Source organism: Cyprinodon tularosa, unplaced genomic scaffold, assembly GCF_016077235.1.
Source record: "Cyprinodon tularosa strain WSP-4 unplaced genomic scaffold, ASM1607723v1 ctg161, whole genome shotgun sequence".
NCBI lineage: Eukaryota > Metazoa > Chordata > Actinopteri > Cyprinodontiformes > Cyprinodontidae > Cyprinodon > Cyprinodon tularosa.
Genome location: NW_024038449.1, coordinates 246,696 through 274,683, shown reverse-complemented (window position 1 = coordinate 274,683; position 27,988 = coordinate 246,696). Strand labels below are relative to the sequence as shown.

The 27,988-nt window shown below is 38.5% G+C and overlaps 1 protein-coding gene across 2 annotated transcripts in view; it reads left to right on the top strand.

The window, feature by feature from the left end:
• ccdc186 (coiled-coil domain-containing protein 186) overlaps positions 1 to 27,297 on the top strand; it is a 41,481-nt gene extending 14,184 nt beyond the window's left edge. Inside the window, exons 7-16 of one of the 2 annotated variants that reach the window (XM_038280573.1) lie at positions 4,802 to 4,906; positions 5,268 to 5,366; positions 7,697 to 7,783; positions 7,860 to 8,002; positions 10,169 to 10,424; positions 10,514 to 10,703; positions 10,968 to 11,048; positions 13,644 to 13,872; positions 23,592 to 23,811; positions 26,865 to 27,297. In XM_038280573.1, the coding sequence (XP_038136501.1) occupies positions 4,802 to 4,906; positions 5,268 to 5,366; positions 7,697 to 7,783; positions 7,860 to 8,002; positions 10,169 to 10,424; positions 10,514 to 10,703; positions 10,968 to 11,048; positions 13,644 to 13,872; positions 23,592 to 23,811; positions 26,865 to 26,948 (1,494 nt within the window). In that variant the 3' untranslated portion in view covers positions 26,949 to 27,297. Of the gene's footprint in view, positions 1 to 4,801; positions 4,907 to 5,267; positions 5,367 to 7,696; positions 7,784 to 7,859; positions 8,003 to 10,168; positions 10,425 to 10,513; positions 10,704 to 10,967; positions 11,067 to 13,643; positions 13,873 to 23,591; positions 23,812 to 26,864 lie in introns of both variants that reach the window. The other variant, XM_038280572.1, reaches the window with a different exon arrangement.
• Positions 27,298 to 27,988: the final 691 nt, after the last annotated feature.

Below are 27,988 nucleotides of genomic sequence, written 5' to 3'. Positions count from 1 at the left end.
CAAAACGGAATATGAATGTCAATTGGTCCACATGAGATAAATCTGGGGTTGAATCCACAATGATAGAGTAGTATTTGCTTGCTTGCAGTTCATCTGCTATAGCCTGTTTGGTTTTTGCACCCATCAAGTCAATGAATTCCTCACAAATGGTGGAGGACAGATATGAGGTATTACCTCGACCCATCTGCCCAAACTTTCTGATGTGATCCTTTAGAAAGGGATCAAATTCAGCCAGGACCTCCAGAATACCAAGGTAGTTCCCATTGAGAGGAGACCCTAACGATTCATTTTTACCCCTAAATGCAAGGCCCCTTTCTGCAAGGAATTTAATGACTGCAACAACTCTTTGTAACACCTGCCTCCAATAGCTGCTCTCTGCCTGAAACTGTTTGAACAGGTCTGCATCAACTGTGGCACCTTTGGCGCGGTTCAAGACTGCTTGCATGCAGGTTATGTGCTCAGCACTTCGCTCATGTTCACCAAATCTTTCTGAGTGTTTCCAATCACAATAGCCTGTCACAAAAGAATGCGTTTTTGGGGAAAACAGTTTGCATGCAAAGCAGTAAACATTACCAGTAGAGGGAGAGTACATCAGCCACTCTCTTTGTACTCGTTGTCCATTGGGCAAGTGTGAAGTAAAATGTTCATTGTTTAGGCATCGGGTTTTGCCTCCTAGCCCACTGTTCCTCACAGAAGCTGGATAATGGCTGTGACGGTTGTGAAATGATTTTGCACCTCTTTGAATAAGAACTTCCTTCATTGACTCAGTGAGGGTCTCAGCCCATTTAGCGGGATCACTAGGTAGAGTTGTCACTGTAGATGGTGTTGAAGAAAGATTCAGCTAATTTTCTATGCTGTCCAGAGGTGCAGTGACCTCACATTCATCCGAGCAACTGGCTACTGCTGAATTGGTTGAATCATAAGCATCAGAAGCATTTGGTTCAGTGTCTACACTTGTAGTGGTCTCAGGATCTTGGGAGCTACATGCTAGCTCAGGTGCATTGCTAACCTTAGCTGAATTTGCAGTAGCATTTATAGAATTGCTTTCAGCAGATGTCTTTGTACTGAAGAAGCTGGAGATATTTGGAACACTCTCAAGTAAAACTGATTCCTTTTTTTTCTTTTCTTGCTGAATTTTTTTTCTAGCTCCTCCACTTAAACGTTTATGATCCATATTTCCCTTCTTTCTTTGCACATTGGCTCTTTGCCTATAACAACAGATAAACCAACTATGTGTGTGTGTGTGTGTGTGTGTGTGTGTGTGTGTGTGTGTGTGTGTGTGTGAGTTTGTTTGTGTGTTTATGATCGGTGCTGCTTCCTTCAAGTGTGTGAGGTGATTTAGAAAACTAGCAACCCAGCATCAACACTCCAAAGCAGAGAATAACAGCTTACTAGCATAGACAATTGAGAGCAGAGAATCAACTGATTCGTCTGATAGACAGCAGGAGAGCAGAGTGGTCAGTGATGATCGAATCAAGAAAATGTCTAAATGGCAAGGGAACAGACTGATTTGTACTGAGGAGAAAGAGAGAGAGAGCCAATTACAGTGAAATATATTCCAAAAGAGCCAAGTGACTAGCTGAAGGCAGGGACAAATGCCTTGGAGTGAACAACAAGAGTGCAAAGTACCAAATGGCAAAATGTGGGAAGACCAACAGGCAGATCTGCTTTTACCACTTATCTTCACAACCAAAAAGTCGCTAAATGATGTTTTTAGTCGCTAGCCAGGTATGGCCAAAAGACACGAAATCTAGCGGCAAACTCGGTCAATCACACTGACAGTGAAACAAATATTTTGAAAAGATAATAATTGTACAACTTTGTGCACTTTTCTCTTCTATCTAAATATTTTCACAAAGGACACCAAAATGTTGCTATCTGCAGGCAGCTTGCTAGCTATGATGGCAGCAACGATGTCTGCCAGACAGGAGAGAGTGGTCAGTGACGATCGAATCGAGAAAATGACAAAATGGGTCAAAGACCAAAAAGTTATTAACTGACAGCAGTGACAAATGTCAGACTGTAAACTTTTTCGAAAGAAGGACAAAATGGGAAGATGCTGATAGTAACAGCAAAATGGAAAATATAAGAATTTCCAAGTAATGCTCAACTCAAGTGTGTGTGTGTGTGTGTGCGCGCGTTAAACTTCTTGTTGAATGATTTCAAATTATCTCTGAGTCTGAACTGAGGGAAAGGAAACCAAATTTTGAGCAGTCTCTCACGAGTTCAAAATACCAAATGAGGAGATTCTAAAAGAACAGACCGGTTTATGAAAGACTCGATGGGGGAGGGGCACAGCTAAGAATACTTGAGTGAGATTCTTTGATCCAAATTCGAGATAGAGCTTTTTGATAATGATAATTTGTCAGAGTAAGGTTGTGTAATCAAAATTTGAGAATGAGCTTTGTCAATCAATCAAGAATATTTGCATTATGTTCTGTGATCAAAATTTAGAAACAACCTTTAATAATTGATAAAGAATATGTGAGTGAGGTTGTGTGATCCATCCAATTTGAGAATTAGCTTTGATAATAATGATTGAGAGCCTCTGGCCCTCTGTGGATCATGGCCGCGGGGCCATGTTGGCCTGACCCCTTGGGGCCTCTTACCCTCTATGGATCATGGCCGCGGGGCCAAGTTGGCCTGACCCCTTAGGACCTCAGGCCCTCTGTGGGTCGTGGCCGCGGGGCCAAGTTGACCTGGCCCCTTGGGGCCTCTGGCCTTCTGTGGCTTGCGGACGCGGGGCCAAGTTGGCCTGGCCCTTTGGGGCCTCTGGCCTTCTGTGGGTCGTGGGCGCGGGGCCAAGTTGGCCTGGCCCCTTGGGGCCTCTGACCGTCTATGGATCATGGCCGCGGGGCCAAGTTGACCTGGCCCCCTGGGGCCTCTGACCCTCTATGGATCGTGGCCGCGGGGCCAAGTTGGCCTGGCCCCTTGGGGCCTCTGACCGTCTATGGATCGTGGCCGCGGGGCCAAGTTGGCCTGGCCCCTTGGGGCCTCTGACCGTCTATGGATCATGGCCGCGGGGCCATGTTGGCCTGACCCCTTGGGGCCTCTTACCCTCTATGGATCATGGCCGAGGGGCCAAGTTGGCCTGACCCCTTAGGACCTCAGGCCCTCTGTGGGTCGTGGCCGCGGGGCAAAGTTGACCTGGCCCCTTGGGGCCTCTTACCCTCTATGGATCATGGCCCCCTGGGGCCCTCTTACCCTCTATGGATCGTGGCCGCGGGGCCAAGTTGGCCTGGCCCCTTGGGGCCTAAGATTATTATTTTTGCAAAAGTAGTTTTGCTTGGGTCGCGGCCGCGGGGCCAAGTTGGCCTGGCCCCTTGGGGCCTCTGGCCCCCTGGGCCTGGGCCCGGTAGGCCCGGTCATTAATCCACCTATGGGTGCCTGCACCATTTATGTTATTTGTTGGCCTCTGTGACAACAAACCATGATGCTTTGCGAGGAGAGCTCTCCTCACAAAGCATTCCGGAATATATCTGCTCGTCTAGTGACCTTGGAGGATCATTACTTTTCAAGGTGCGTTGTGAGAAATTACGAGTCCGTTACTTCTTAATCCACTAGACATTCGGACACTCATCTCGAATGGAGTAAACCACTATATAGTGCCTTATGCAGTGATTAGGGCGGACATTTGGACACACCTTTCCAGTTGACCAAGGCTCGTGATACTGATTGTGCATCACATTTATGGGTGTACAAGAAACTGAACACAAAGGTTTCCACTCAGGACTTTAGTATGTATTAAAAAAAAAAATTTAAAACTTGTTAAAATCTATATAATTATTAATCAAAATGAATGCATTAAAGTCCTGGTCTTTCTTTAAACATTGCATTCCTATGACTAATTGGTTCCTAGCTAAAATAAAAATGTAAAATTTGAAAATTTCAGTTAAATCTTATTAGGAAAACGGGCCCAGGAGTTAGAGCCAAAACTATGCCCTTAGTCATGTAATGCAACCAAATTAGACATGCTTACTTTCCCACCTCTTGCCTTAGCACACATGTAATACCTTTTTTCTTTCTATAGTAGAATGGAGAGATAAATAGCAAAGTAGTGGACTTAAAATCAGTGGTATAGTTACATTATCATAGGAATGCATACTATTTTATTGATGGTGTGATAACGTTTTTCCTTCTGCTAATTTTTCTGCATCATTTCAATTTGCTCCTATACCACAAAAAGGAACTCCTTTTCAAAACACACAATATGAAAACATTTTTTACTCACTTTTACTCCTGTTTTTAGATGCCCTTCTAAAGCTGATTTCAAGCTCTCGTAGTATTCAAGGTTTTAATTTTATTGAAATGACAAACTGTTCTGCGTGTCCAACATGTAGCTCTGTGCGTTTATAAAAAAACATGTGAGTAGTTGTTGATGATCTACGTCAGCATATAAATGATCACCTCCTCTGATGACAGTCTGTGAAATAACATAATTGAATGTGGGCTGCAGTGAAATAGGAATTGCACTTTAATTAACCTAAAAGGAAATTGTCATCATTAAAGATGTTACAAAAAAAAGGATGGAAAAACAAACCACCTCTTACAAAATAAGTTATTCTTTGCTGCCTCAAGGCGAATAAACAGCAGTAAACAGAAGAAAGTGCAAAAGGTCAGGAGCTGCTGAAGGCCACACAGATCTGCCTGTTGGGGTGGGGGGACTTGTGCAGCATCCTACAAAATACCAAAGCAAATTAATGGAGTGTGTTGTTAAAATCTTTGCTGTTTTTTTTTTTTTTTTTTTTTTTTTACATAAAAAAACTCTTTAAAAAGCATTTCCATGTTTATTTGTCTCCAGGAAACAAAAGACAAACTGAGAGAAACCACATCAAAGCTGGCTCAGGCCAAAGAGGAGACGGAACAGATCCGAAAGAATTGCCAGGACATGATTCGAACGTATCAGGTGGGTTTATTTTTTTGTACTGAAGGTTGATCATAATGAAAGATGCCTAAAAAAATGTTTTAAATGTATAAAATTATTGAATAGTTACTGGTCAACGGGAGGTAAAGGTGCTTCTGTTAAAGCAAACCTTACCGTAAATCATGGAAGATTGTTTTTGGTTTATACCTCATGGGGGCAGTAAAGAGCCATGATAGATTTCAGTCTAATATGGAAACCATTCTGATCTGTTTCTGACTATTGCAGTATTTTACATCATAACACGCCAGACAAAGGTTTTTTTTTATATCACAAGATGTTTTTAACAATCTATTAACTTGTTTTTTACACCTTTATCTAATATTTTGATTTGTTTCTTCTTGAGGAATCGGAAGAGCTTCGTTCCAACGAGCTGGACGCTAAACTGAGGGAGACCAAAGGCGAGTTGGAGAAACACAAGCAGGAGCAAACAGACCAATTAGAGGTGATTAATGTTTTCTACACTTACAGCAGTTTTTGTACATACCAAAACCTCTCTTCCTTTACTCATCTCTTTCCGTACGTCTGCTTTCTTCCTTTATTTCCAGAATTGAATGACAAATATTTACATTTTGACCTGAAGTGAAATTAGCCTAAGAACATGAGGGAGGGACAGAGACAAAAAGCATAGGTGGGGGGGGGGGGGGGGGGGTTGGACAAACACAAAAAGATGGTACATAAACAGCTTCTCAGCTCCAATACATTTAAATATAATTAGTTCCAGCTAATTTACCCGGCTCCAGAAATAATAGGCTGTCAATAGAAGTTGCAGCCTCACCTTTTGTTAATTAAATGCGACTTAATACATGATATAGAATAGATATTTTCCTTTTTACAAAGCCTTGCACAAGTATTAATACCAAGTGACTTTTAATGGGAGATTTTGTGATTGTTTTTTTTTTGTTGTTGCAATTTTACAAATACTAATCTGAAAAGTGTGAGCCACCTTCCAAAGTGGTTACAGTTTAAAGTGATGGGCATGTTTCTGCATGTTGTACTCCATGTTTCATATAAAATGGCTCAAACTCAATTTTGCCACAGTTTGATTTAGGTTTAGACTCAGGGTGAGTCAAGCTAACACACCAGCAGGCTGGGATCTAAGCCACAGCACAGTAGCTAGAAGATGAACTTTAACCCTGGTCTCATAAAATCCTCTTTGTCGTTTTCTGTCAGATATTCCTTATTTGATTTTCATCCATTTTTGCATTTATTCTGAGACTTGAATCATATTTCTACTTTCAGTAGCAGATATGTTCAGCTGTACAATAATAATCCTTTTTTTAACTGACACTTTTATCTAAAATGGAATAATTTTTATCTTTTTAACTAAATTAAACGTCTGATCTCCTATTTTTCCAGAACGCTGCAGCTTGACTTCTGATGTGATTGAAAATGCATGAATATATCTCTTCTATTCTTGTTTCTCTTCACTGACTCTTGTTTGATTTAAAATCGAGACTGAATTTATAGTTAATCTATAAGGCAAAAAACTTAAAGGCCTGCCTCAGCTTAACGCATCATTCACATCCTTTAGAAAATTATTTTTTCTTAATAATGGCTCCCAAGCTGAAACGAATATCCGCTCCTGAAACTCTTAATGTCTTTCAGTGATTTAATTGCCCACTTATTTACTTTATTTGCTAATTATTTGTCGTTTTATCGGTTATACTCAATTCTAAAAGAAGATATATATCAATGATCAAACACTTTTCTTTTTTTTTTTTAAGTTGTGATAATTTTTTTAAACCGCATATGCTTTTCCTTTGATTCAAAAATAATTATGTCAGGCGGTCTGAATCCTTTTGTAAATGAAAAGGAAATGGATTTCTTTGCGTGGGACTGTCCTTTAAAAATTATTCATGTTTTAGGTTTTTCCATTTTCTGAATGATTTGTATGAAACGTCTGTTTCCCAGCTCTTTTCCTCAGCTTTCAGAGAAGCGAGGAGTTCGCCTCTGAACACAGCCAAATGAATGGACTCGGTCCAAACACTGTGGCCTGTTTTTCTCAGTGCCACACTCTAATGGGAATCAGACTTTAAAAATAAACGGCCTAGAAATAATCAATATTAAGCCCTGCGTTTCAAAAACAACCCAGAAGACCTCACCCAGTTAGATTTATTTCAGGGTCTGCATCATTTTTTACAGGCTGCCAACAGCTTAGCTGAAACATCTACATTTGAATTTTCCATGTTTGTGGTTAATAAATAAGAGTTAATCTTTTTATTTTTTATGTTTAATTGATGAGATTCATTTTTTGATCGTAAAGTTTTGAACCAAAGCTGCCTTCAGATGTTAAATCATCGCATGAACTTGGCTGACCACAGCCTAAGCTTTTATTTAATATTACGTACCTTATACACATATGATGATGCCACCCATATCATTCATTATGCAAGCAGAACTGTCTCCATTACTGGTAGGGAAATTACATTTAAATTGGATGCGACAGGATGAATAGACGAAACAGAGTTTACCACCACCTCCGTTACTGCTGCGTCGTCGTGGATACCAGAGGTTTCTAATGACTTCTTGGAAAAGTTGACTAGCGGCAACGGCAATAATGGCTTTGATAAAAACATGAGGCAAAACATTAAAAACAAGTCGTTGATTCATCCTAATGAATTCATAAACACAGGAAACAGGAGGCTTTCAAAGAAATGCATTTGTTGTATAAAAACACTGTGTTAAAAAAAATTTGCTGAAATGTTTTTCTGAATAAAGTGGATTTTTTTTAAGGCAGAGCATATATGTATTTAAAAAAAATGTATGTTCCAGATGCACCGAGCAAAGGCTAAACAACTGGAGGAGTTGAAGAAGAGTTACAAAGAGAGCATAGATGAGCTGGAAACACTACGCACCAAGGTTTGTCGTCCAGATTATTGCCCGTGCTGCATTCGTTAGCGAGTCGTTTATTTAACAAGGGTGTCTGGCTCTTTAGTTAAAGTGTCTGGAGGACGAGCGGCCGCGGTGGGAGGATGAGCTGACCAAATACAGGGAGATCATAAACCGGCAGAAAGCTGAGATCGGCCGCCAGAGGGAAAAACTGGAGGAGGTCACCGCACTTCAGGACCAGCTTGAACGGTAGAGCTCTACACTTTTTCTTACTAATGTTGAAGCACACTGTAGAACGCCACACACTGATGCAATAATTTATATCAACCAGAGTGAGGTACTATGTGCCTTAACACCTTAAGGCGATAACTGCTGGAAAGTAATTTACCAATTGTTTCAGTGTGAATGCTTCGTGTTATTTGGATTTGATTTCTCCCAAAATGAAACTCCTTTTGTTGTGATCAATTTGATTGCTGTTGAAAATGCTAGTAGATTGCAGGATCAATATTGTTACTGACTCACATGTCACATATTGTGACTGGACTCACAATACTGAGGATCTTTATAAAAAAGATCAGAACAGACTCTTCCTTCTGAGGAGACAGTTCTTTTGGAGTGCAGGGGGCGCTCCTAAAGACCTTCAATGACTCTTCTATGGAGCTGTCTGTTAGAGCAGTGGCTTATCTGTAGCTGAGAGAAAGCTGCTGGATAAGCTGACCAAGAAGGCCAGCTCTGTGATCACAGACAAAAGGATCTTAACTAAATGAACATCTCTGTTGGATAATATCTCCTACCCAATGCATGAAGCTGTTGCAGAACTGGAGAGCTCCTTCAGTGACAAACTGCTGCACCCTAAATGCACCAGAGAGCGTTATCACAGATCCTTCCTCCCAGTGTTCCCATCGACATTCATACTGATTTTGCACAATTTCTATCTTATTCAATTAAACAACATTCCGCTGTCATTTTGCACATCTCTGATGTTGCTGCTGTTTTAAAATATCCATTACTGTCAAAATGTCCATATCTGTATTGTATTGATAAAATACTTTGAAGTACAGTATTTTGTTGTTTATTTTAACTCCTCACTATAATATTATTCTTATACATTTTCCTAAGGTTAACATGTATGTGACAATTTTTTTTTACAATTGCACATATTTATTCTGTGTATTATTATAATTCTCCCTTACCCCAATATAGGGATTTTCTATTCTAGTTTTCTATAATCTTTTTGCTGCTGTAAACACCAGGATTTCCCCATTGCGGGACAATACAGGGATTTTCTATTCTATTCTATTCTAAAATAATTTGGATGTTTATGTTTGAACCAGTATTTTAAGAATATTTCAATAAACAACAATAATTCTAAAGATAATGATAAATGTAGCTATAGTCTTTCTGTTTTTACACTCAGACCCCTTAAGGATTAGCAGAACCGATTTAACACACCATTGTGCGCACCCTTAAATTAACACCTTATTAAGGACCTTTTACTTAATTACATCATTTAGCCTTATTGAGTTCACATCCACCATGATAGTGGTGATCTGATTAACCTGTAATAAGGCTTCATTGTCTCATGAGGACTTCCTGACATTTGCCTATTTGTGTGCAGGAATCAGCTGTTCTTTCAAAATGATTAAAGCTTTCGATAGAAACTGGTGAGGAAGGCTGCTGAAAGGCTAAAAGTATGACAGAAAGAGCTGCAACACTTGATTGTGTCCCTAAAGTGGTTGGTAGGCAGTTTGGCTTAACAGGATCCTTTATTTCTAAAGTAGACTCAGATCTGGCTAATATTTCCCCAAAAACTCTTATAATGCAAAAGTAAATGTTTGAACTCCTTTATCTTTAAAAAGCCACTATGATCAGAGCAACAACATACTGTAGGGTCTCGATTTAAGAGCTTTAGTTATTTTGAATGAGGTGGATGAAATTTACAGGCCCATAATTAGCTAAACCGGATGCAGTGATTCTAGAGATGCATCCAGAGTTGGAACTAAATCCAACAGAAGATCTGATGGAGCTAAATGTAGAAAAGTCTTCCCATATTTTTAGGCAATTTTAGTTTTATTTTTTTTCTTTTCTATTTATAATATAGAATTATTGCCAACATGAGATGCACAACATCTATGAACTCATAACAAAAAAGACTGAATGCTAAAATAGCATTTAAAGTTACCTTTCACAAATGATCACATGTCGATTCAGGGAAATGAAGCTGTTTTATTTTCTATAAAAGTTCGGGGTTTTGTCTGTATTTAAAAAGATATGTATACAGTTCTTTGGTAAACATTTCTTTATTTCTGTCACTTGCAAGTTTTTTTTCCAGTTTTTATTTAACAAATTAACATTCAATCCCCTGCTTAATTGAGATCTGAATTCATTATGTCTCCTGTTTTTTGCGTTATACAGGGACAAACAGGAGATCAGCTCTCTGCAAGGGGAAGTGGAAAGCCTAACCAATCAGATGGTCGACCTCCAGAGGGATGTTCAAGGCAGCAGGGAGCGTGAAGCTGAGCTGCTGGGCTTCACAGAGAAGCTGAGCAGCAAGAATGCCCAACTGCAGTCAGAGAGTAACGCGCTTCAGTCTCAGCTGGATCAGGTCAGCAGCAGCTTCATGGAGCTCCAAGCAAAGCTGGAAGAGACCAGCAGGCTTCTGGACGACAAGGTCAGGATACTCTGAGTGCAAACTGAGATACAGTCACATAGTATTTGTCCTCTAATATATTAACAACCTCTGCCTCAATAAATCTGCAGTCACGGAAGCTGAAACAGGAAGAAGTGATGAGACACCAGGAGGTGCAGGGTCTGCAGGGAGAACGGGCGGCTCTGCAGGCAGAGGTCGCCCAACTGAAGACCAGAGTGGAGGAGCTAAGGGACGAGCTGGTGACGCAGAAACGGAAACAAGCAGCTAACATCAAGGACCTCACCAAACAACTAACGCAAGGTTAGATACTTGCTTCTTCTGGCTCTTTGAAAGGGCTCAAAAAACAATTTTCCATCAGTGATTCAGACATGATTGTGTTATAATCAGATTGTTCTTCATGTGTGCACATATAGAATCACACTTGAGAATTTAGAGACAAAAGTATGTTTGGTTTTTACATGCAGAAGGAATCGGACTAAAAAACATGGTTTCAGCATTTGAGTTACGCACAGCTTTGTTGTTTTTGTTTTATTTTTGATATGTTTTGCTTTGTTTCCTCTGCAGCCCGTAAAAGGCTGGAGCAGGTTGAGAATGGAGGATGTGATCGAGATGCCAGCAGTATGGGCAGTCGCTCCAGTTCATCAGGTACTGCTCTGAGATTTGGTTAGTATTTAATATTTCAAATAATCTTCTAAGTCTAAACTTCTTTATTCAATCATTTCTGTTAGATATGATGGTAGCAATTCATCAGGGTTCCCTATTATATTAGAATATCAGAAAAAAATGAATGTATTTCAGCAATTCAGTTTGTAAAAGAAGCTCTGTTTACATCTTTAAACTTTCTCTCCCCGATTCTTTCCTGACACTGCAAAAAATGTTAATCCAAATAAATAATTTTTTTCTTACAATAAGTGCATTTTTTTCTTGAATTGAGCAGGTAAGTGAGACACTTTGCCAATGGAACAAGACAATTTACATTTAAAATAAGAAAAAACAATTGTCTTGTCTTATTTCAAATGCATATTATCTAATTATCTTATTTTAAGAGTAAACATACTCATTCCAATGGTAAATCATCTTACCTACTCAAATTAAGGGTAAATACATTTAGTTTAAGATATTTTTGCTAATTTCTAAATCTTTTTTGCAGTGGAGAAGAGAGCACTTGGAACAAACAGCTTAAATAACATTTTATAAGGTTTATGTGATAAATTACAATGAGACATGACATTAGATTTGGCAGAAATTGTAATTGTACTCAGACCAGAGAAATGGTGGTTGTTACAGATGGTACTGGGCTCGCTTCTTCAAAATGTCTGTTGACCAATAGCCATGGGATTAAACCAGGTGTTGGTATTTTGGGTAGTGTAGACAGTTGCTTAGTTCTAGTGATATAAATTAGCAACTCCATAAAGCTCGTCAGCAGAAGTTCTGTAAGATTATCGTATTGGCCCGAATATAAGACAAGTTTTTTTTTCATTAAAAGCAATGTAAAAATGTGGGATCGTCTTATAATCAGAGTCTAACCAATTATAAAGGCTGACAGTTGTCTGTGGTCGCTACATGAACGCAACAGCAGAGGGCGCTGTGTTTTTGTAAAGCCAGTGTCCCCACTGTGGCTGGGGTCATCTTTCTATGGCAACAGAGAAGAAGTCAGAGGGATGCTACAGATAGAAAGTCGCTGCCAAAGACGGAGTGGATCAAAAGTCACACAAATTTTCAGTTATTTGAGGCGGAGTTATGACACCAATTTTAAAATAATGGTTACCAAGGCACCGGAGGCATCAAAAAACTGTCAGGCAGCAAAGAAGTAAGGAGTTAAACAGTGAACTGTCAGAAGATTGCACGTTCCAACATACCGTCTGAAATATGCGAACAGCAAAAGAAAAGCTTATCGAAAAATTGCAGAGTTGCAGGGTGAGAGACGGAGTGACAGCGAGGCAGAGCGCGTCTGTCAGTAAAAGCATCATGCAGGTTTTTGAGACATTCCTGTACCAAAGTTCAACTTGCATTTAAGTTGAAGTATTGCAAGATTTCAATTAAATGTGTCATTACTGTGTTCTGTTTTTTTTTTTTTTTTTTTTTTTTATAGTTTAATTCCATAAATCTTTCAATGTAATATTAATATCAATGAAAGTTTTAGTACTTCAGTATAAAATGGTTTCTTAAAATAGTCTTTTTTTTCTTGTTCGTTTTGGTCTTTTTGTTTTGTTCCTGAAAACTGGTCCTGTAAAGAGAGGTCGTCCTATATTCTGGCCAGTAAAGGACTTCGCAGATGACTGTGCCAACTTTAGAAATCAGAAAAAAAGAGAACTCAATTAGAAAATTCCCACTAAAACTGAAACAACTTGAAGCCAAGTCAATTTTTTCTCTCTCACATAGTTTCTGGTTCAGAAGTGACTTAATACGGCCTGGTGATGTACTATCTCTGTAAAGAAAAAAACAACATATGTTAACCTTCAAATAAAACATCAAGCATTCATCCTGATAGTGTTTACTTAGTCCTTTTTGAGCCTGAAAAAAACTTTAGCAATCAGCAAACCTTTACATTGTTTTGACCCATGCCAGCAATACTTGCATTTATCTTCCTAACATGAAATCTGAAGGCTGCCACAGCTTTAGCTCCAGCTTCATTCTGGGAAACAAAATGCCTGGTTATCATCAACTTTATATCAGAATGAGTGGCTCAGTGTGATAGCAAATGGTAGGTAAAGGTGCAAAAAATAACGTTTGTTGAACTAAAACCTGCAATAGTATAAACTAAAATAGAATGCAAGTGCTTGTACCAGCCATTCAGAGTGTGTGTAAATGATTTTATGCTGAAATACAGACAAAGTCATATAATAGGGATGAGGCCCAGCAGCAGAGCGGCACGCCACATCCATCTCGGTGCAAAAGCCGGAAAGAGATGAAGCTCTACATACTGTGTTCTGGTCCCCTGCACCATAACCTGCAAAAAGGGGCAGTCACTCCAATACACATAATATATACCTAATGGGCTGTAACAGTTTCACTCTTTTAAACTGATTTATTAAAATAAATTGCCTTTGCCATGATAATTTCATCTCTTTCCAGTGTATCCCCTATGTTTTACTTTCTGACAAAAACACAAAAAAGATCCAAATATATTTATTCTCCATTATGCTGTTACTAACATATTTAAAGTCGTTGCATAATCAAGCCACTAAAATACATAATATTCTGCGATGATCCGAGTCTTTATCTCCTGCGGTCCCTCAGGTTCCTTAAATGCACGCCATGGTGGAAGCAGCAGCGTTGAGGAGCGTTCACCAGAGAGCCAGTCCGGTCCTTCTGTGATGGTCGTGGACAGCTTCCCAGAGGTCGACAAGGCGGTGCTCGTAGATCGAATAGTCCGTCTGCAAAAAGCCTTGGCAAGAAAGCAGGAGAAAATCGAGTTCATGGAGGATCACATTAAGCAGCTGGTGGAAGAGATCCGCAAAAAGACTAAGTGAGTGGCATGGTACAATGTAAAGTTTATGCAAATACCTAAAGCTGTAAACCTAAAGTGTACAATATCATAGCTTCCAATAATAAAAGAGCCTGCAGCAGCTTCTTAAGGAACCAGCAGGAACCCTGAATCATTCTGTGGAGACAATTTCTTTGATCTGCCTAACAACCCATCTTAAGACAACCATATAACCACATAACACACTCTTCATTCCATCACCAGCAATATATTTTTATTCCATTTGAGTAGATAATATGGGGATTTGACTCTGTTGAAAAATTAAACTCTACTTTTTTCCTCACCGGACAATAGTCCCGAAAAGTTATCTTCCTGATCTTGCTTGGAACGAGTCCTGTGCCTCACCTTCTGATTTCTTTGCCTCTCTGCTCTCGAATCTATTAGACTCAACCTACATTCAAGAGTTAAAATCGAGGACAAATCCCACGGTTCGGTGCTAAATTTAGATTGGCAGGATCTCAGTAAAGCCCGGGGGGTGTAACACCACCCAGAGTATGGATGTGAATTAGTTTTTCTTTTTTTCCCCCCTCTCTGTCCCTATCCTCTTCAGGACAGCTAGGTGAAAATGTAAACCTGAGGAAGATGATGAATACCAGAACAAGATTTATGGAAGGATCAGGGGTGGTTACTATAAAAAAAAAAAAGTCATAACTTTGCATCGTGTCATCAAATGCATTTTTGCATCTTGAATGCTAACTTTGAAGTTGCAGAATGGGATGACAAATCAGAGAACCATTGATTGATGTTTTTCCATATTATTTAAACAACACTGAGGGCTTAGGAAGAAAAAAAAAGATTAATTAAGTGTAGGGCTGCAACTTTGTTTTACAAGAACTCCAAACTATGTATTTGATTTGATCTGATGTAATAGACCAGAAGAAATAATTTTAAAGCAACACAGAGTAACTTCTCAACCTTCATAAAATATTTTCCTAACTTTTGTGATTGTATGTCGACTTACAACTAGTTGAATGACACAAAGGGGGTCTGTATCTCTTTCACCGACACCAAGTGGTGCATGAATACGGAACAAAACCCCAAAGTTTAACCTTTCTTATTTTCAATGGCAAAGGGGGTCTTTCTTTTTTGGACCCAAACTGAAAGTTCTGTATAAAACCTGCATCCTGCTCCTTTCATTTTAAAGCAAACGTCAGTCTGTAGTGTGGAATTCTGTTTTTTATTGCGGCGTCCTTCGGCTCTTACATTACATTTTAAAATCTCTCTGAGTAGAGTAGAAATAACCATCTAAAAATATTACTGTTTTGTATTTAGGTGTTTTTCTTACTTTTTTCTTATTTAAATAGGGCGATGTGAACATTTTACAACTCATTATTCCACAATCATTGTAGATCCCCAGCAACACACCCACTGATTACTAGTGCATGTATTTTATGGGCAATTTAGCACTTCGTATTTAAAATTATGAAATATCATGCCCTGTATGTGAGGGAAACCTTAGGTGGCACATCACTCTTAACACTATAACCTGCAGTGAAACATGGTGGTGGAAGTATCATCCTGCAAGTATGGTCTAATGCAGCTGGGACAAGAAGCATGGGGCTAAATAAATGCAGCTGTGGAGGAAAGCCTGCTGAAGGCTGCAGAAGACCTGAATATGGAGGCAAAAGGTTTTAATCTTACAGTGAAACTTTAAAGGAATGGTTTATATTAGGGCTGCAACTAATGATTATTTTGCTAATTTATTAATCTGTTGATTATTTTTTATTTTTTTGATTGATCGATTTATAATATGATAGCCAAAGGTTCCTTAAAGAAGACTTTCTGCAGGTGAAACTAAAGCTTTTCCATTTGAGGAGTTCTGGATAGAGCATATTGGTGGACAAAAAAGTTTTTTTTTAATCTTAAATGCAAAATGTTTACAATTTTTTAATTTTTTATTTTTTTTTTGGTATAATTGCTGCTCAAGGTGTTTTGCTCCATCAGCTAAAAGCATGTTTTAGAGTCTACATTCCAGTTAACAATGAATCGATTACTAAATTAGATTATTTAAATAATCGTTTAATCTGATTAATTGTTTCAGCCCTAGTTTATATTAAAGCTCACTTGTTTGAATGACCTCGTCAAAGTCCAGAAATGCGTCAAAATGAGGTTCTGTGGCAATATTTGAAAAAAAAAAACAAACCCTTAGTTGTTCTTCAAATAGAACGGGTAAAAATGTCAGATTTTAGATCAACAAAGCCCCACAGACCTGCTGCTGTAACCCTGCTAAATCTGCTTCCAGGATTTTTACTTAATACAAATGCCCTCCACACTTTACAGATTTATATTGTTAAAAATGAAACTGTAGTATTCTAGGCCTATCACTGTCACGTTAAATTCAATTATAGGTTTATTGTGACGTGGGGGTCTTAAATTTTAAGTCTAATTGAACAGGGATCTGATCTCCCTCATCAGGTGATTTTTTTAATTTTTTTTTACATGTTTTCCTTGTGCTGCATCAAAACTCTGTTTAAAAAAGTCAGACTCAATGGCTACAGGCTGAATGGTAGACTTAATATAAATCAGCCACATTTAAATATGAAAAACCAGAAAACGTAGACCGTAAAACGTAGTGGGCTAATTATGTGACTGGAATTAATTGCTAATAATTAGTAATTAAGAGCAGGAGTGACTTTTTATGATACTTAATTATCTGTTTATAAATACGTTGCACCATTTAGTTTGGTATATTGGCTCTTCCTGCATTTTGTCCCGTCATCATCAAAACATAGACAAGCATCCATGACTGTTCTGATTTTATCGGTACGTGAAAAGTTAATTATCTTAAGATTTCTTGCTTTGGTTTTTGTAAATTAAAATCAATTTCAGATAAAATATAAATTCAATAACTATTGGATAACAACTGCAGAGATATATATTTTTCTTCCCTCTCTCTTCACATCTTCTTGGCTAATATTCCCACTCTCTCAATACGCATCTACATGTTTGTTATTCATAAAAACTGGAGTTATATATTGTAGAAATTGCCATCTTGCATGTTTCTAACCCGTTTCTCACATCTGTTACCCCAACTTACCCCCTGCTAACCTTTGCATGTGGTTTGTCTCTTCATGCAGCCACATGTTTAATTTATGTCGCTTTTTTTTTTTCTTTTTTTTACTAAAAACTATCGTGATGGATTTGGGGTCCATAGTTGGACCTTATGAAAGCCTAGTCAGAGGTAAGTTTCATTTCCTGTCTGTGCTAGCTCAGGTGTTGTATTTGTGAGTGTGAAAGTGGAGGGATGAGGGACGTATTTGGTGGCGGCTTCTTCTGCAGCTTTATTGACCTACTGATTATATTTACATTTTGCTCCCTAGATTTACAGCCTCATCACAATAAACTAGAATGTCATTTAAGTTAATTTATTTTGGTAATTTGCTTAAATAGTTAAACAGACTCATTATTAATGGAGTGATTAATAGAGTTTTGTTAAGAAAATCCAAAATTCTGTTTCTCAGAAAGAGTTGTGGCATTTAATGCATGAAAGAAATTGTTTAAAGAAGCTGAGAGTGTTCTTTTTCAGAAGGAAAATTAAAAGAATTAACTATATGAAATCTTATGTGGCAGCATCCAAAATCATAGGAGACTGCTGACTTGACAGAAGTCCAGCAATTAGTGGCTCACACCCTCCACACGGACGGTAATCCAAAGTAGGAGCTGTTGAAGATGTGATAGATCCAAAGATATAAATGGAAGGTTGAGTTGAAGAAAGTTTTCTATATACATTTTGAATTTAACCTGGAAATCTGAGTTAGATGAAGGGTTTGGCAGCAGCCAAGTCATTCAAGGATGTTAGTTTAATGTGAGACCTTCCACTATTTTCTATCACTAAATGAGTTTTTGCTAAAAATCTTGATATTAAGTCACTGATTTCTTATATACCAATTCACATTGACAAAAGTAGCATTATCTGCATTAATGGCCATGCTTATTACTGTGTTGGATTGACCAGCAAACTCTACAGATAATCCTTTAAGTGCTGCTAGAACGATGAGACAGGAGAGCCAGTAGTCATTCGGTTAAAGGAATCCTGACCAAGTATTGAGTACTAATACTGTACAGTACTTTTCCTTAGGCTAAGTGAGAAAAAGAATATTTGGTTTTCATTGAGTCACATGATTCAAATTCTTCACTCAATGAGTATTTCAATCAAATCGATTTCAATAATTCATATGAATAATTTCAATTAACTGTTTGTGAGTTATATTCTCGATGGTTAGGATGCACCTGAGTTGCGTCAGTCGTTTACAGTCACCTCACAGTGGCAGGTGTAGGCTTGTATTGTGTTCAACTTTCAGACTTTTTCTTTTGAGGGTATTTAGAAAGGAAACCTCTAGGACAGTATTTAACTCAAACACATTGTAGCTGCATGCCAGAATGGGGAGGAGCTAATCAACTGCTTGAGCTGCATGCTAATCATAATCCTCTCATCAGAAAGAACCACTTTTTGTCAGATTTAGGCTTTTGCATGCAAATAGTAGTGACCTCCATATTATTTGCATGAAATTATTCCTAAGCAGAGGTGGGAAGTAACGAAGTACAAATACTTTGTTACTGTACTCAAGTAGATTTTTCTGATATTTTTACTTTACTTTACTACTTATTTTTATTGCGACTTTTTACTTCTACTCCTTACATTTTTACACAAATATCTGTACTTTCTACTCCTTACATTTTAAAAAATTGGCTCGTTACTTTAGTTTTGAATCATTTCAATGGAGTTACCGTTATTATTTTTCACGTCATCAATACCAAATTCAATCTAATTGGATGGGAATCTACGTTGCATTTGACGCACCACTACAAGATGAATCGACAGATTCGGCGGTATTCATTAGCGGCAAATCATTGCAGCTTGGTGGCAGTGGCGTTAGCATAGTAGCATGGACGACGAGATGATTGAAAATGAACACAACGGAGATCTAGTCCTATTGGCAGACATCCATTTAGAATGTAGGCAACGGCATGAAAAAAGTGGTTTCTACTTTTACTTTTATACTTTAAGTAAATTTACAAGCCTGTACTTTGTTACTTTTACTTGAGTAAAGAAGTTTAATCAGTACTTCCACTTTTACCAGAGTATTTTTTAACACAAGTATCTGTACTTTTACTCAAGTACGGAAAGTGAGTACTTTTGCCATCTCTGTTCCTAAGATCCTGCTTTTTGTGTTAAACACTTCGTGGATTATTAAAGCTGAACTAAACTGAACTCTGTTGAATTTTTTATGCTGGTTAAATTGGAGCATGGTGAGTCACAGCCCCACATTTGGACATGTTGGTGTGTTTGATTCACCTGTGAACTTAAATCAGTGAATTGGGGCGACATTATTCCAGTTTCCTGCTTACATTCTCCATTGTTTATACATGACTACTACAACATATACGACAAAGTCAAAAACTTAATTATTGATTGTTTGATTGACTTAATTGATCTCATAGTAGAAAAATGTACTTTAGCTCAAATAGTCAAAGGAGAAGAAGAAGGTAAAAAAGGTGCATGGGATATATACAGTATATACAGTGCATCCACATATGACTGCTTTTGTAATATTTTTTTATGGTAGGATTTTTATACAGGGTTATTTCACAGGGTGTTTACATGGGTATTTATATGTAGAAATATATAGTTATTGCACAGGGTGTCAAATATACAGAGGCAGGTTATTGCACATGGTATCAAATAGTAATTGCACATAAATTGCACAAGTTATTGCCATTGTAGTGTCTCATGGTGGAGAATATGGAGAATAGGAAAAGGTGGTTTACTTATTCTGATCCCTTCATAAAACCATCTCACTCCAAAACGCGCCATTATGGCGAGTCAGGAGTTAGAAATTCAGGCATAGATCAATAGCATTTTACCTATAGGGCGGCGTAGAGTTTCATTTAGATACTTTGCTTGTTTTGTCACGTCAAAGTCATTGCCGGTTTCCCTCATCCTGAACACACCCCCATTTAACCCTTTCACTCATCCCTTCACCCCATAGTATCTGTTTCACACTGCCATCTTTGGTGGCATTTTTAGATTTTTGTCTGGTTTGTTGGGGTGGGGTTATGCTTTTATAATTGGTTCAGATTAATAAGGTCAACAGTTTTTGACTTTTATTGGGAAGTTAGTGTCACTACCCACAAGAAGAGGATCACCTCTTGAATTAATTACTTTAGTAAGTAAGGGAATTTTATACATTAAGGATGTCCCTCAGATAAAAATCTAAAATGCCTTAGATTGTATAGAGATTGAAACATGGTAGAAAAAGTGGTAGACATTCTTAATAAAAATAGTCTTCTGTTCCTTTTTTCCACATTATCAAGACAACTTAAAATGAAAGAATTGGTGGAAAACGGATAACCCCTTCAGCTTTATATCTGGTATTTGCGACTATGAATGGATTTTGGTTTAAGGGTCTATTCAGGATACTGAAATTTGAAATTTGCACTTTAAAATGTTTTATAAATAAGCAGGCAACCAGTAACCTGACTCCACCAGATGGATTTGCTGGATTTTCTCCGCATATCCATCTGGAAACCTTCCATTGAAGTAATTTTGGGAAGGGACGAAAATACTGGTTAGCTGATTGGCCTATGTTGGTGATAGACGGGCCAAATAAACCAATCAGATCAACGAAGCATATGACGTACTAACAGAGCCACGACGAAAACACAACCACAAGATCAAACTCTTGCCGAAACCAGTCGGGAGAAGAGCAAAAACATCTTTTCCTCTGAAAAAAACCTCCAGAGCAGTGTTTTGCTCTTCTTTCAGTGAAGAAATACTCTGTAATTCCGATAAAACTTACTCGATAGCCACGCTAACGCTAGTTTAATCGGCTGAAGCCGCCATGTTCTTTAGACTGAACTGTTGCGCTTCTCGTTGCATCACACCTCAACCCGCCTCAAAGTTAACGCTGATTGGACGTTCGTTTGGCGAACGGCTCCAAATTTTCTTTAACGGAAAGTAGCCAGACTGATCTGCGATTGAAACCTTGAAAGCTCGCGAGATCAGGATGGTCTCACGAGGCTAGGCAACCAGTGATATTAAACCAGGAGTTTTGTGAGCTCTATTGTTTGTTCAGGTCAAGAGTCTTGCGGCAGTTTGGAGAAATCAAATGAAATCAAGGACTTTTTTTATATACATGTGAAAAGGGGCCAGTTGGACTCAAAAAAGTTTTCAAGTAGAAGACGTTTAGAAATATTTGTCAAATTACTTCCAATTTGGGCAAGTTATTTTCAGTTTGATCTGAAAGAGACATTGATTGGTTAAAAACAAGAAACCAAATTCCTTAAGTTTGGTTTAATGGCCAGTGAAATACTTCCTGATCAGAGGAACCGTGCCTTTCTAGGTAATGAGAAGATATCCAGAAGTTACTTGTTCTAATCAGCTAAATGCAGTTTGACTAAAAGAGCAAATATAAAAAAAGGGGGCCTTAGACAGAGCTTTGAGGGACCCCACATATTAGTTAAACAGGCATGATTTGGTTTCTACAGACACTGAACCTTTTGTTTCACATGTAAGATGTAAACCACTTCAGTTGGTTTTGTGATTAGCAACCATTTTATTATAGTTCCCATTTTCCACTTATCTTTAAAACAAAAGAAGTAGGTCAAATGGCTGCTATAGTAGTTGGCTCTGTCATTATTTTTTTATAGTCTTGTCTGTCTTCTACACTGCTATTATCCTTTTATATATAGACAATGCTAAAACATAGTACATGGTCTGCACTCTGGTTGATAAGCCCCATTTTTCCCAGGAAATAAAACACCCATCCTTTAGCTTTGATCCCAGCACGGCCAACAAATTATTCCAGACACTGAGTTTTGTTTTAACGCGTTGCATTCTGAAATGTACAACCCTACAGCTCTGATATATTTCAGCTCGGTTCAGATGGTTTTCAACATGCCGTCTGGAGATGAGGTTGATGAAACTTGTCAGGACACCAATCTCTATTATTTTCAAGAATTTTTCCTATGGGTGTTTGGGTTCAGAGCTGACACTCACTGCATGATAACTGATGAATAACTTGAGAGGGGAATAAAAGCTGCAGCATGACTCTCAGCTAGCTTATTTGTCTTTTTTAAGTCTTTCAGTATATCGGATAGGTCTGAACTTTAACGTAGGGAATTTAAGTTATGGATATGCTTTGATCTGAACCATTCCCCAAATTAAAGTTTTCCCTAGTTTGTAGGCTATTATAGCTTCTCTTAGCCTGATGCCTGTTTGGTTTACTGTGTGGGGATGGATTTGGTGTTTGCTTTTTGTCTCCACAAGAAATTATGCATCCAGGTCAGAAAGCTGTATTTAAATCTCATGTTAATCTTTGAACTAACAAAATTTTTATCCGGTCGCCTACTTTTGTAAATTTAAAACAGGAATTGTTGCTGCTTTCTCTTAATAAATTACAAACTCCTACCTGAGCTGTGAATCTCAGCATCTCCTCCAGAGTTTACAGGTGCTTCTGATCATTGTTCTCTGTGGCTGTTTAATATGAAGCTGTTTAAGTCTTTCTGATCAAAAAATACTCTGAGATGTTCGCTTCTTATATTATTTGTGACTTTTACAATGTTCTTCATCACGCTGTTTGTTCACTAATGTTCTCTAACAAACCTTGGAGGCCGTTGGTGCGATTCAAAGTCAAACACAGGTGACTTTATAAGTTGATTTCTGTTGGTTTTATTTAGGAGTTCCAGAGTAAAGAGGCTGAATATGGATGCAGGTCTTTGACTATGATTAGTTAAATTTTTTTGTAGGGCGACCTTGTGTTGGTTCACCACCCAATGTCGTTGACCGCAGTTGTTTCATGAAACCCATTAAAGTCTCATAAATGTTTCTTTAGCTAAGATCCTTTTTTGGGCTCATATTGACCTTTGAATCTTCTCTTTTTAACCCACCATGGATCAGAGGTAAAACAATAGCAGTGGTGGACTGGTTGTTTTGAATCTTTCATGCCTGGGAGGTATGGGGTTGGGTTCGAAGAGATGTTAAAATATTGATTCTTGATCCATCTCCAAAACGGTGGGATTGTTGACCTTTTCTGCCAGACTCCCTTCAGAGTCCTTCTGTTTTCAACAATTTACTGAGTTTCTTTGGAGAAAACAAGAAGAAAAAAAAATGGTGCCGTTTTTACCCCGAGGACAGAACGGATCTTTTCTCTTTAACGTTTGAAATCAACATCAGCTATGGCTTGTGTGTGGGTCAGTTATTTTCCGTCTGAAACGAGAAGTTTGTGCTGTTAGGTTAATGAATTCTTTGGGTCCTTCTGTAAAACAAGTGCTGCTTAGCCTCCAAACAGTTATTGAGGTGAAACGGGATCCTGTGCGTGAAGATTTATCCCGCTCTCTCTTATAAACGGATACAAGCAGGCAATTAATTGAATCTGCAGCCCGTTGTAATCCCGCTGTTTTTATTACCTTTCTGTTTTCTGACAGGCACAGTAATAATCTGTCCATGACTGAATGGCTCCTGCACTCATGGGTCCAATAAGCAATCCCTCGCAGAATTGCTATTCCTGTACAGTCCCTGGCCTTTTCTGCTACACAATGCTTTATTGCTCTGTTTGAAGCTCCCCATGCTTTTCGACTAAACCTCCCCCCCCTCCCTTACAGTCTGCAGCTGATACCGCGCACCCAGTTTGTTTCTTCTCCTTTATCAGAGGAAGGTTTGACTCATCGCTCCCCACCTTCCTTCTGTTTGTTCCCCACAGAATTATCCAGAGCTACGTGCTTAGAGAGGAGTCAGGGGCCCTCTCATCAGAAGCTTCAGACATTAACAAGGCCCACCTCAGCCGGCGGGGCGGCATCATGGCTTCGCTTTACACCTCCCACCCGGCGGACAGCGGGCTGACCCTGGACCTGTCTCTGGAGATTAACCGGAAGCTGCAGGCAGTGCTGGAGGACACACTGCTGAAGAACATTACTCTGAAGGTAAATATTTCCCAAGTGTGCATCAGTCCACAGAGATGGTCCACTTTGTAGAGAGAGAGAAATTGAATGAAGGTCTTACGCAGCATTGATGATGTGTGAGCGTACCTCTTCAAGGCTCTTTGATATGGATTGAGTAATTGACCTTAAAGTGAGCTCAGAACAGTTTCCTTATTGACTCAATCAAAACCGATTTAGAACATGGATGTCTCACTCACTCCCCTGCTGCTTTTAGCAGTAGAAGTGAGGCTCGGCAAAGTTTGCTCATTTCTGCAGGTTCATGCAGGAACAATAGGTGAGCTTTTCCCATTCATGGTTGTATTTGTCAATTATTTCCTGCAGCACATAGTCATCTTGGACATTTTCCCTAGTTATAGGAGTGAAATTAGTGTGACAAAACTTTGATTAAATCCTTTGAGCTGCAGCTGAAGATCTCTGCCTGTCTGGCCATCTGTCATGTTCTCCCAGTGTTCCCATCCAGTCTGATTTTTCCAAGAATTATTTTCTTTTAATAATTTTTTTCTTGTAATGATGGCCTTTCACCAAACCGCAAATCCAATGTAGCTACATGCTGTTTTCTAGTGTGTGTTTTTTGTTTTTTTTTAGCGGCACTTTATTCATCACCAGTTTTATTCAAGCTCCAAATGTTTGATTTATAAAAGTGGAACATTTTATCCATTTGAAGTTTAAATCAGGGCTCCAATACAGCCTTTAAAAGTCTGGAATTGAATTAAAACACTTCCTAAGTATGTCTCTCCTTCCAATTTTCTCAATTGCTGTGTCTGTGTATGTGTTTGTCTATAAATGTATGTATGTATGTGGTGTGTGTGTGTGTGTGTGTGTGTGTGTGTGTGTGTGTGTGTGTGTATATATATATATATATATATATATATATATATATACACAAAAATATAATTGTTTTGCAGCTCGTCTTGCATAGTGAGCAGTTTTTATCTGCTTTAAATAATGAACATTATTCGCGGTTTTTTAAATCACTATTAACACACACGTCTGAGTGAAGCTTGAGGTGCATTATCAGCCAAGTGACCAACGTGTGAATGACTGAATAGTGTCGAAGATGAATGAAGCCATTAGTGTCCTAACTTATCGTGGTCAGAAGCAAATTTAAAACGGCTTTTCAGAAAACCAAAGATAAAAGAAGAAAGGATTAATTCTCAGGGCAGAGGGTCGCATTTTGAAATTCAGCGGACAGCAGGATATATCAACATTTCAGAGAATAATGCTCAAATGTTTTTTGTTTTGTTTTTTTCTCTCTCTATTTTATGTTTAGGTTTGTTTCTTTTTCAGAGCATTCAGCACATCTCATCAATTTTTAAACCGGTCTGACTCCGAATGACTCCGTAATCAGAGCGTCTGTATGCTATCATCCTTCATTTAGTTGGGTTTTCTTTTGCTCATTCAATTCTGGATAACAGAGCAGTTTTCCTTCTTTGCAAAAGAAACCTTATGTTGGAGCTTTACTTTTAGATTCAAACAGTATTTTTCCCTTTAACTTTGTTCTTATTTCTTCCTCTCATTCAGCTTATTTTAAGTTTTTTATCTTTTTTTATATATAAGGAATTGAATTTAATAAACCTACACAAAATGGTGTGTTATTGTTAGTGGCATAAATACATTTTACATTGATTTTCTGAATAAAATAAAAAAAAACCTACCTGCATTATTATTTAGGCCCTGTTCACTCAGAAATCCCTAGATGCCACCCAATGCAATTAACTGCCTTCAGAAGTCATTAGTATGACTAATCCACCTCTATGATGTTTAACCTCCACATTAAGCTGTTCTGTGAAGCTCCTCAGAGGTTTGCAGGAGAGCGTTAGTGAACCAACTGCATCATGATGACCAAGGAAAACTTTAGGGAGGGTCTGGCATAAAGTGGTGTGAAAGTTTAAAGCAGGGTTAGGTTATTAAAGGAACCGCAGAATAGTTTAGATCAAAGCATATTCATTCATTAAAGAGGCCTAGTCAAAGTCCAGTTGAGAGTCTGAGAAGATTCAACATTTGAAGTTCATAAATGTCCTCTTTTCAATCTGAAAACTTTAGCTGTTCATTCTTCTGAATTCAGTTTTTTCTTGAATGGTTTGCATCATGTTAATCTAGCTGGAATTAAGCTGCACAATGTTTTAATCTATCAGATTAACTCGCCCTAAATGGAAATGTTGTTGGTTATGATGTGATGAGATGTAAGGGTAGAGGTGGCCTAGTGGTTAGGGCATAGAGCTTGGAATTCTGAAGTTCTGAGTTCGGGTCCCACTCCCACAGACTGACACCCCCCCTGCTCCCCAATGCAGAAATAACGTTCTCCAATGTGAGATCAATAAAATTCAATCAATAAACCAGTATTTTTGTGTGAAGGAAACATATTTTTTTGTTCCTGTTATGAATGGAAAGTCACGCATCTGATCAGTAGTACGGAAAACTTTACATGGACAGAATGGATAGCCATCATATAAACGCTTTGTTTTTGATCGTCTTGTTGGTAAAATATCACAATAAAGAAAAGAGGAAAGTGGAGAAAAATAAAATGACAGTTTCGTTTTCAACAGAGCTGTGATATTGAGGTATTCATCACAGCTTTACATCAACAGCAGCTCTGCAGACAAAGTTAAAATAGAGCCCTCGTCAGAAGAATGCCCGCCCCTCCTCTGGCTTCCATCGCGCCCACACTTTCAGAGCATGTCACCATCCTGTCTACACGCATTGTCACAGCTTTCACAGCGTTTGTCTGTTTGCTCTCTAAAAAGGATGTGGGCTAAAGCTCGGATAAATATTTTCACATTTCGCAGCCAATCAGCTTTCTGTTGTGTCAAATTGTTAGAATGCGGGAGAGTATCTTCTTTTCCAGCCAAAGAACCGTCAACGATTGGAAGTAATGATATGAAACGCTCACTAGAAGCACAATAACATGACAACAAGACAAAAGCAGTGACATTAAATAACAAAAACTGCTTCTATGTAAAACAAAAAGTGCAGAAAATGTCTCTGCTTAATGTTTGTATTTTCTACCTTTTCCTTTATTTGTGTGTCTTGTGCAGGAGAATCTGCAGACTCTGGGATCTGAGATTGAAAAACTCATAAAGCAACAGAAGAGTCCAGAAGACGGAGTCCGGAAGAAGTAAAAATGAACTCCTTGAGCAACTTCTGTTTCTATTCCCGACAAATGAAGGAGCAGATAGTACGTCGTAAGTGCCAGTGAGATGTGGGACCTCTTGAACCGTTTCCGTCCAATCGGAGGAAATGTCTGAGCTTACTTGAACAGTTGCTACTCCATCCGCATTGTGCCACCTCTATTTATAGAACCTGACAGAAGAACTTTTCCTATGGCCCACATTTTTCTCCCTAAAGAATGCCAAGAGAAACTCTTTGGGATTATCGCTTCAGACTTGAACTATCTCGAGGCAGTATTGTGAATGTTTAGAGAAACCTCTTTGGAAACTGCCAGTAAAAACAATCCAGGGTTCCTATGCATTTTGGTAAAATTCTGCTTTTTTTTTTATTATTGATTTCCAGGTCTAAAAAGGAAGGAGGGAAAAATATTCATTTTTAGATTTTATTCAATGTCCCACTCTTATTTTCTGATTTATTTATTTTTTCCTTTCTGCTTCTTTCTCTAGATTTTTTCGTATATTTTCACCTTTGTCTTCCTTTACTTCCTCCTACCTCACCTCTTTCATGGTGTCTACGTCCTCTCTTTCCTCCCTCCTTTGCACGTTTCCTCCATGTGTCCTTTCTTCCTTCCTGTTTATTTTATTTCCAGTTTCCAAGCCTGCTAATTTTAGAAATGTCAGTCAAAGAAAATAAACTTGTTTTAAATATCAAAATGAATCCGAAGGAAAGAAACTTGAGACATTAATTCTGGATTTTTCTCTATAGTCAAGAAAGATGTGTAGGAATCCTGAAAGAAAATAAACTTAAAAGATCATGGGCAGTTTTCCAGAACATCAGATATATTTTGACTCTTCAGCTGGACGTTTGAAGCAAAACTACAACAAAGGAGAGGTCGGCCCCGGCTTTAGGGCAGCCTGTTTTCCTCTGCTGCATTTTGCTTCTGTTTGTTTTCTTTTTTCCTCGCCCTGAGCAGCACTTACGGCCGAGCCGGCGGAGCGAGCTGACTCTCATCAGCCAAGCCGCCCGTCTGTAAGGCACAGGTGCTCGATTT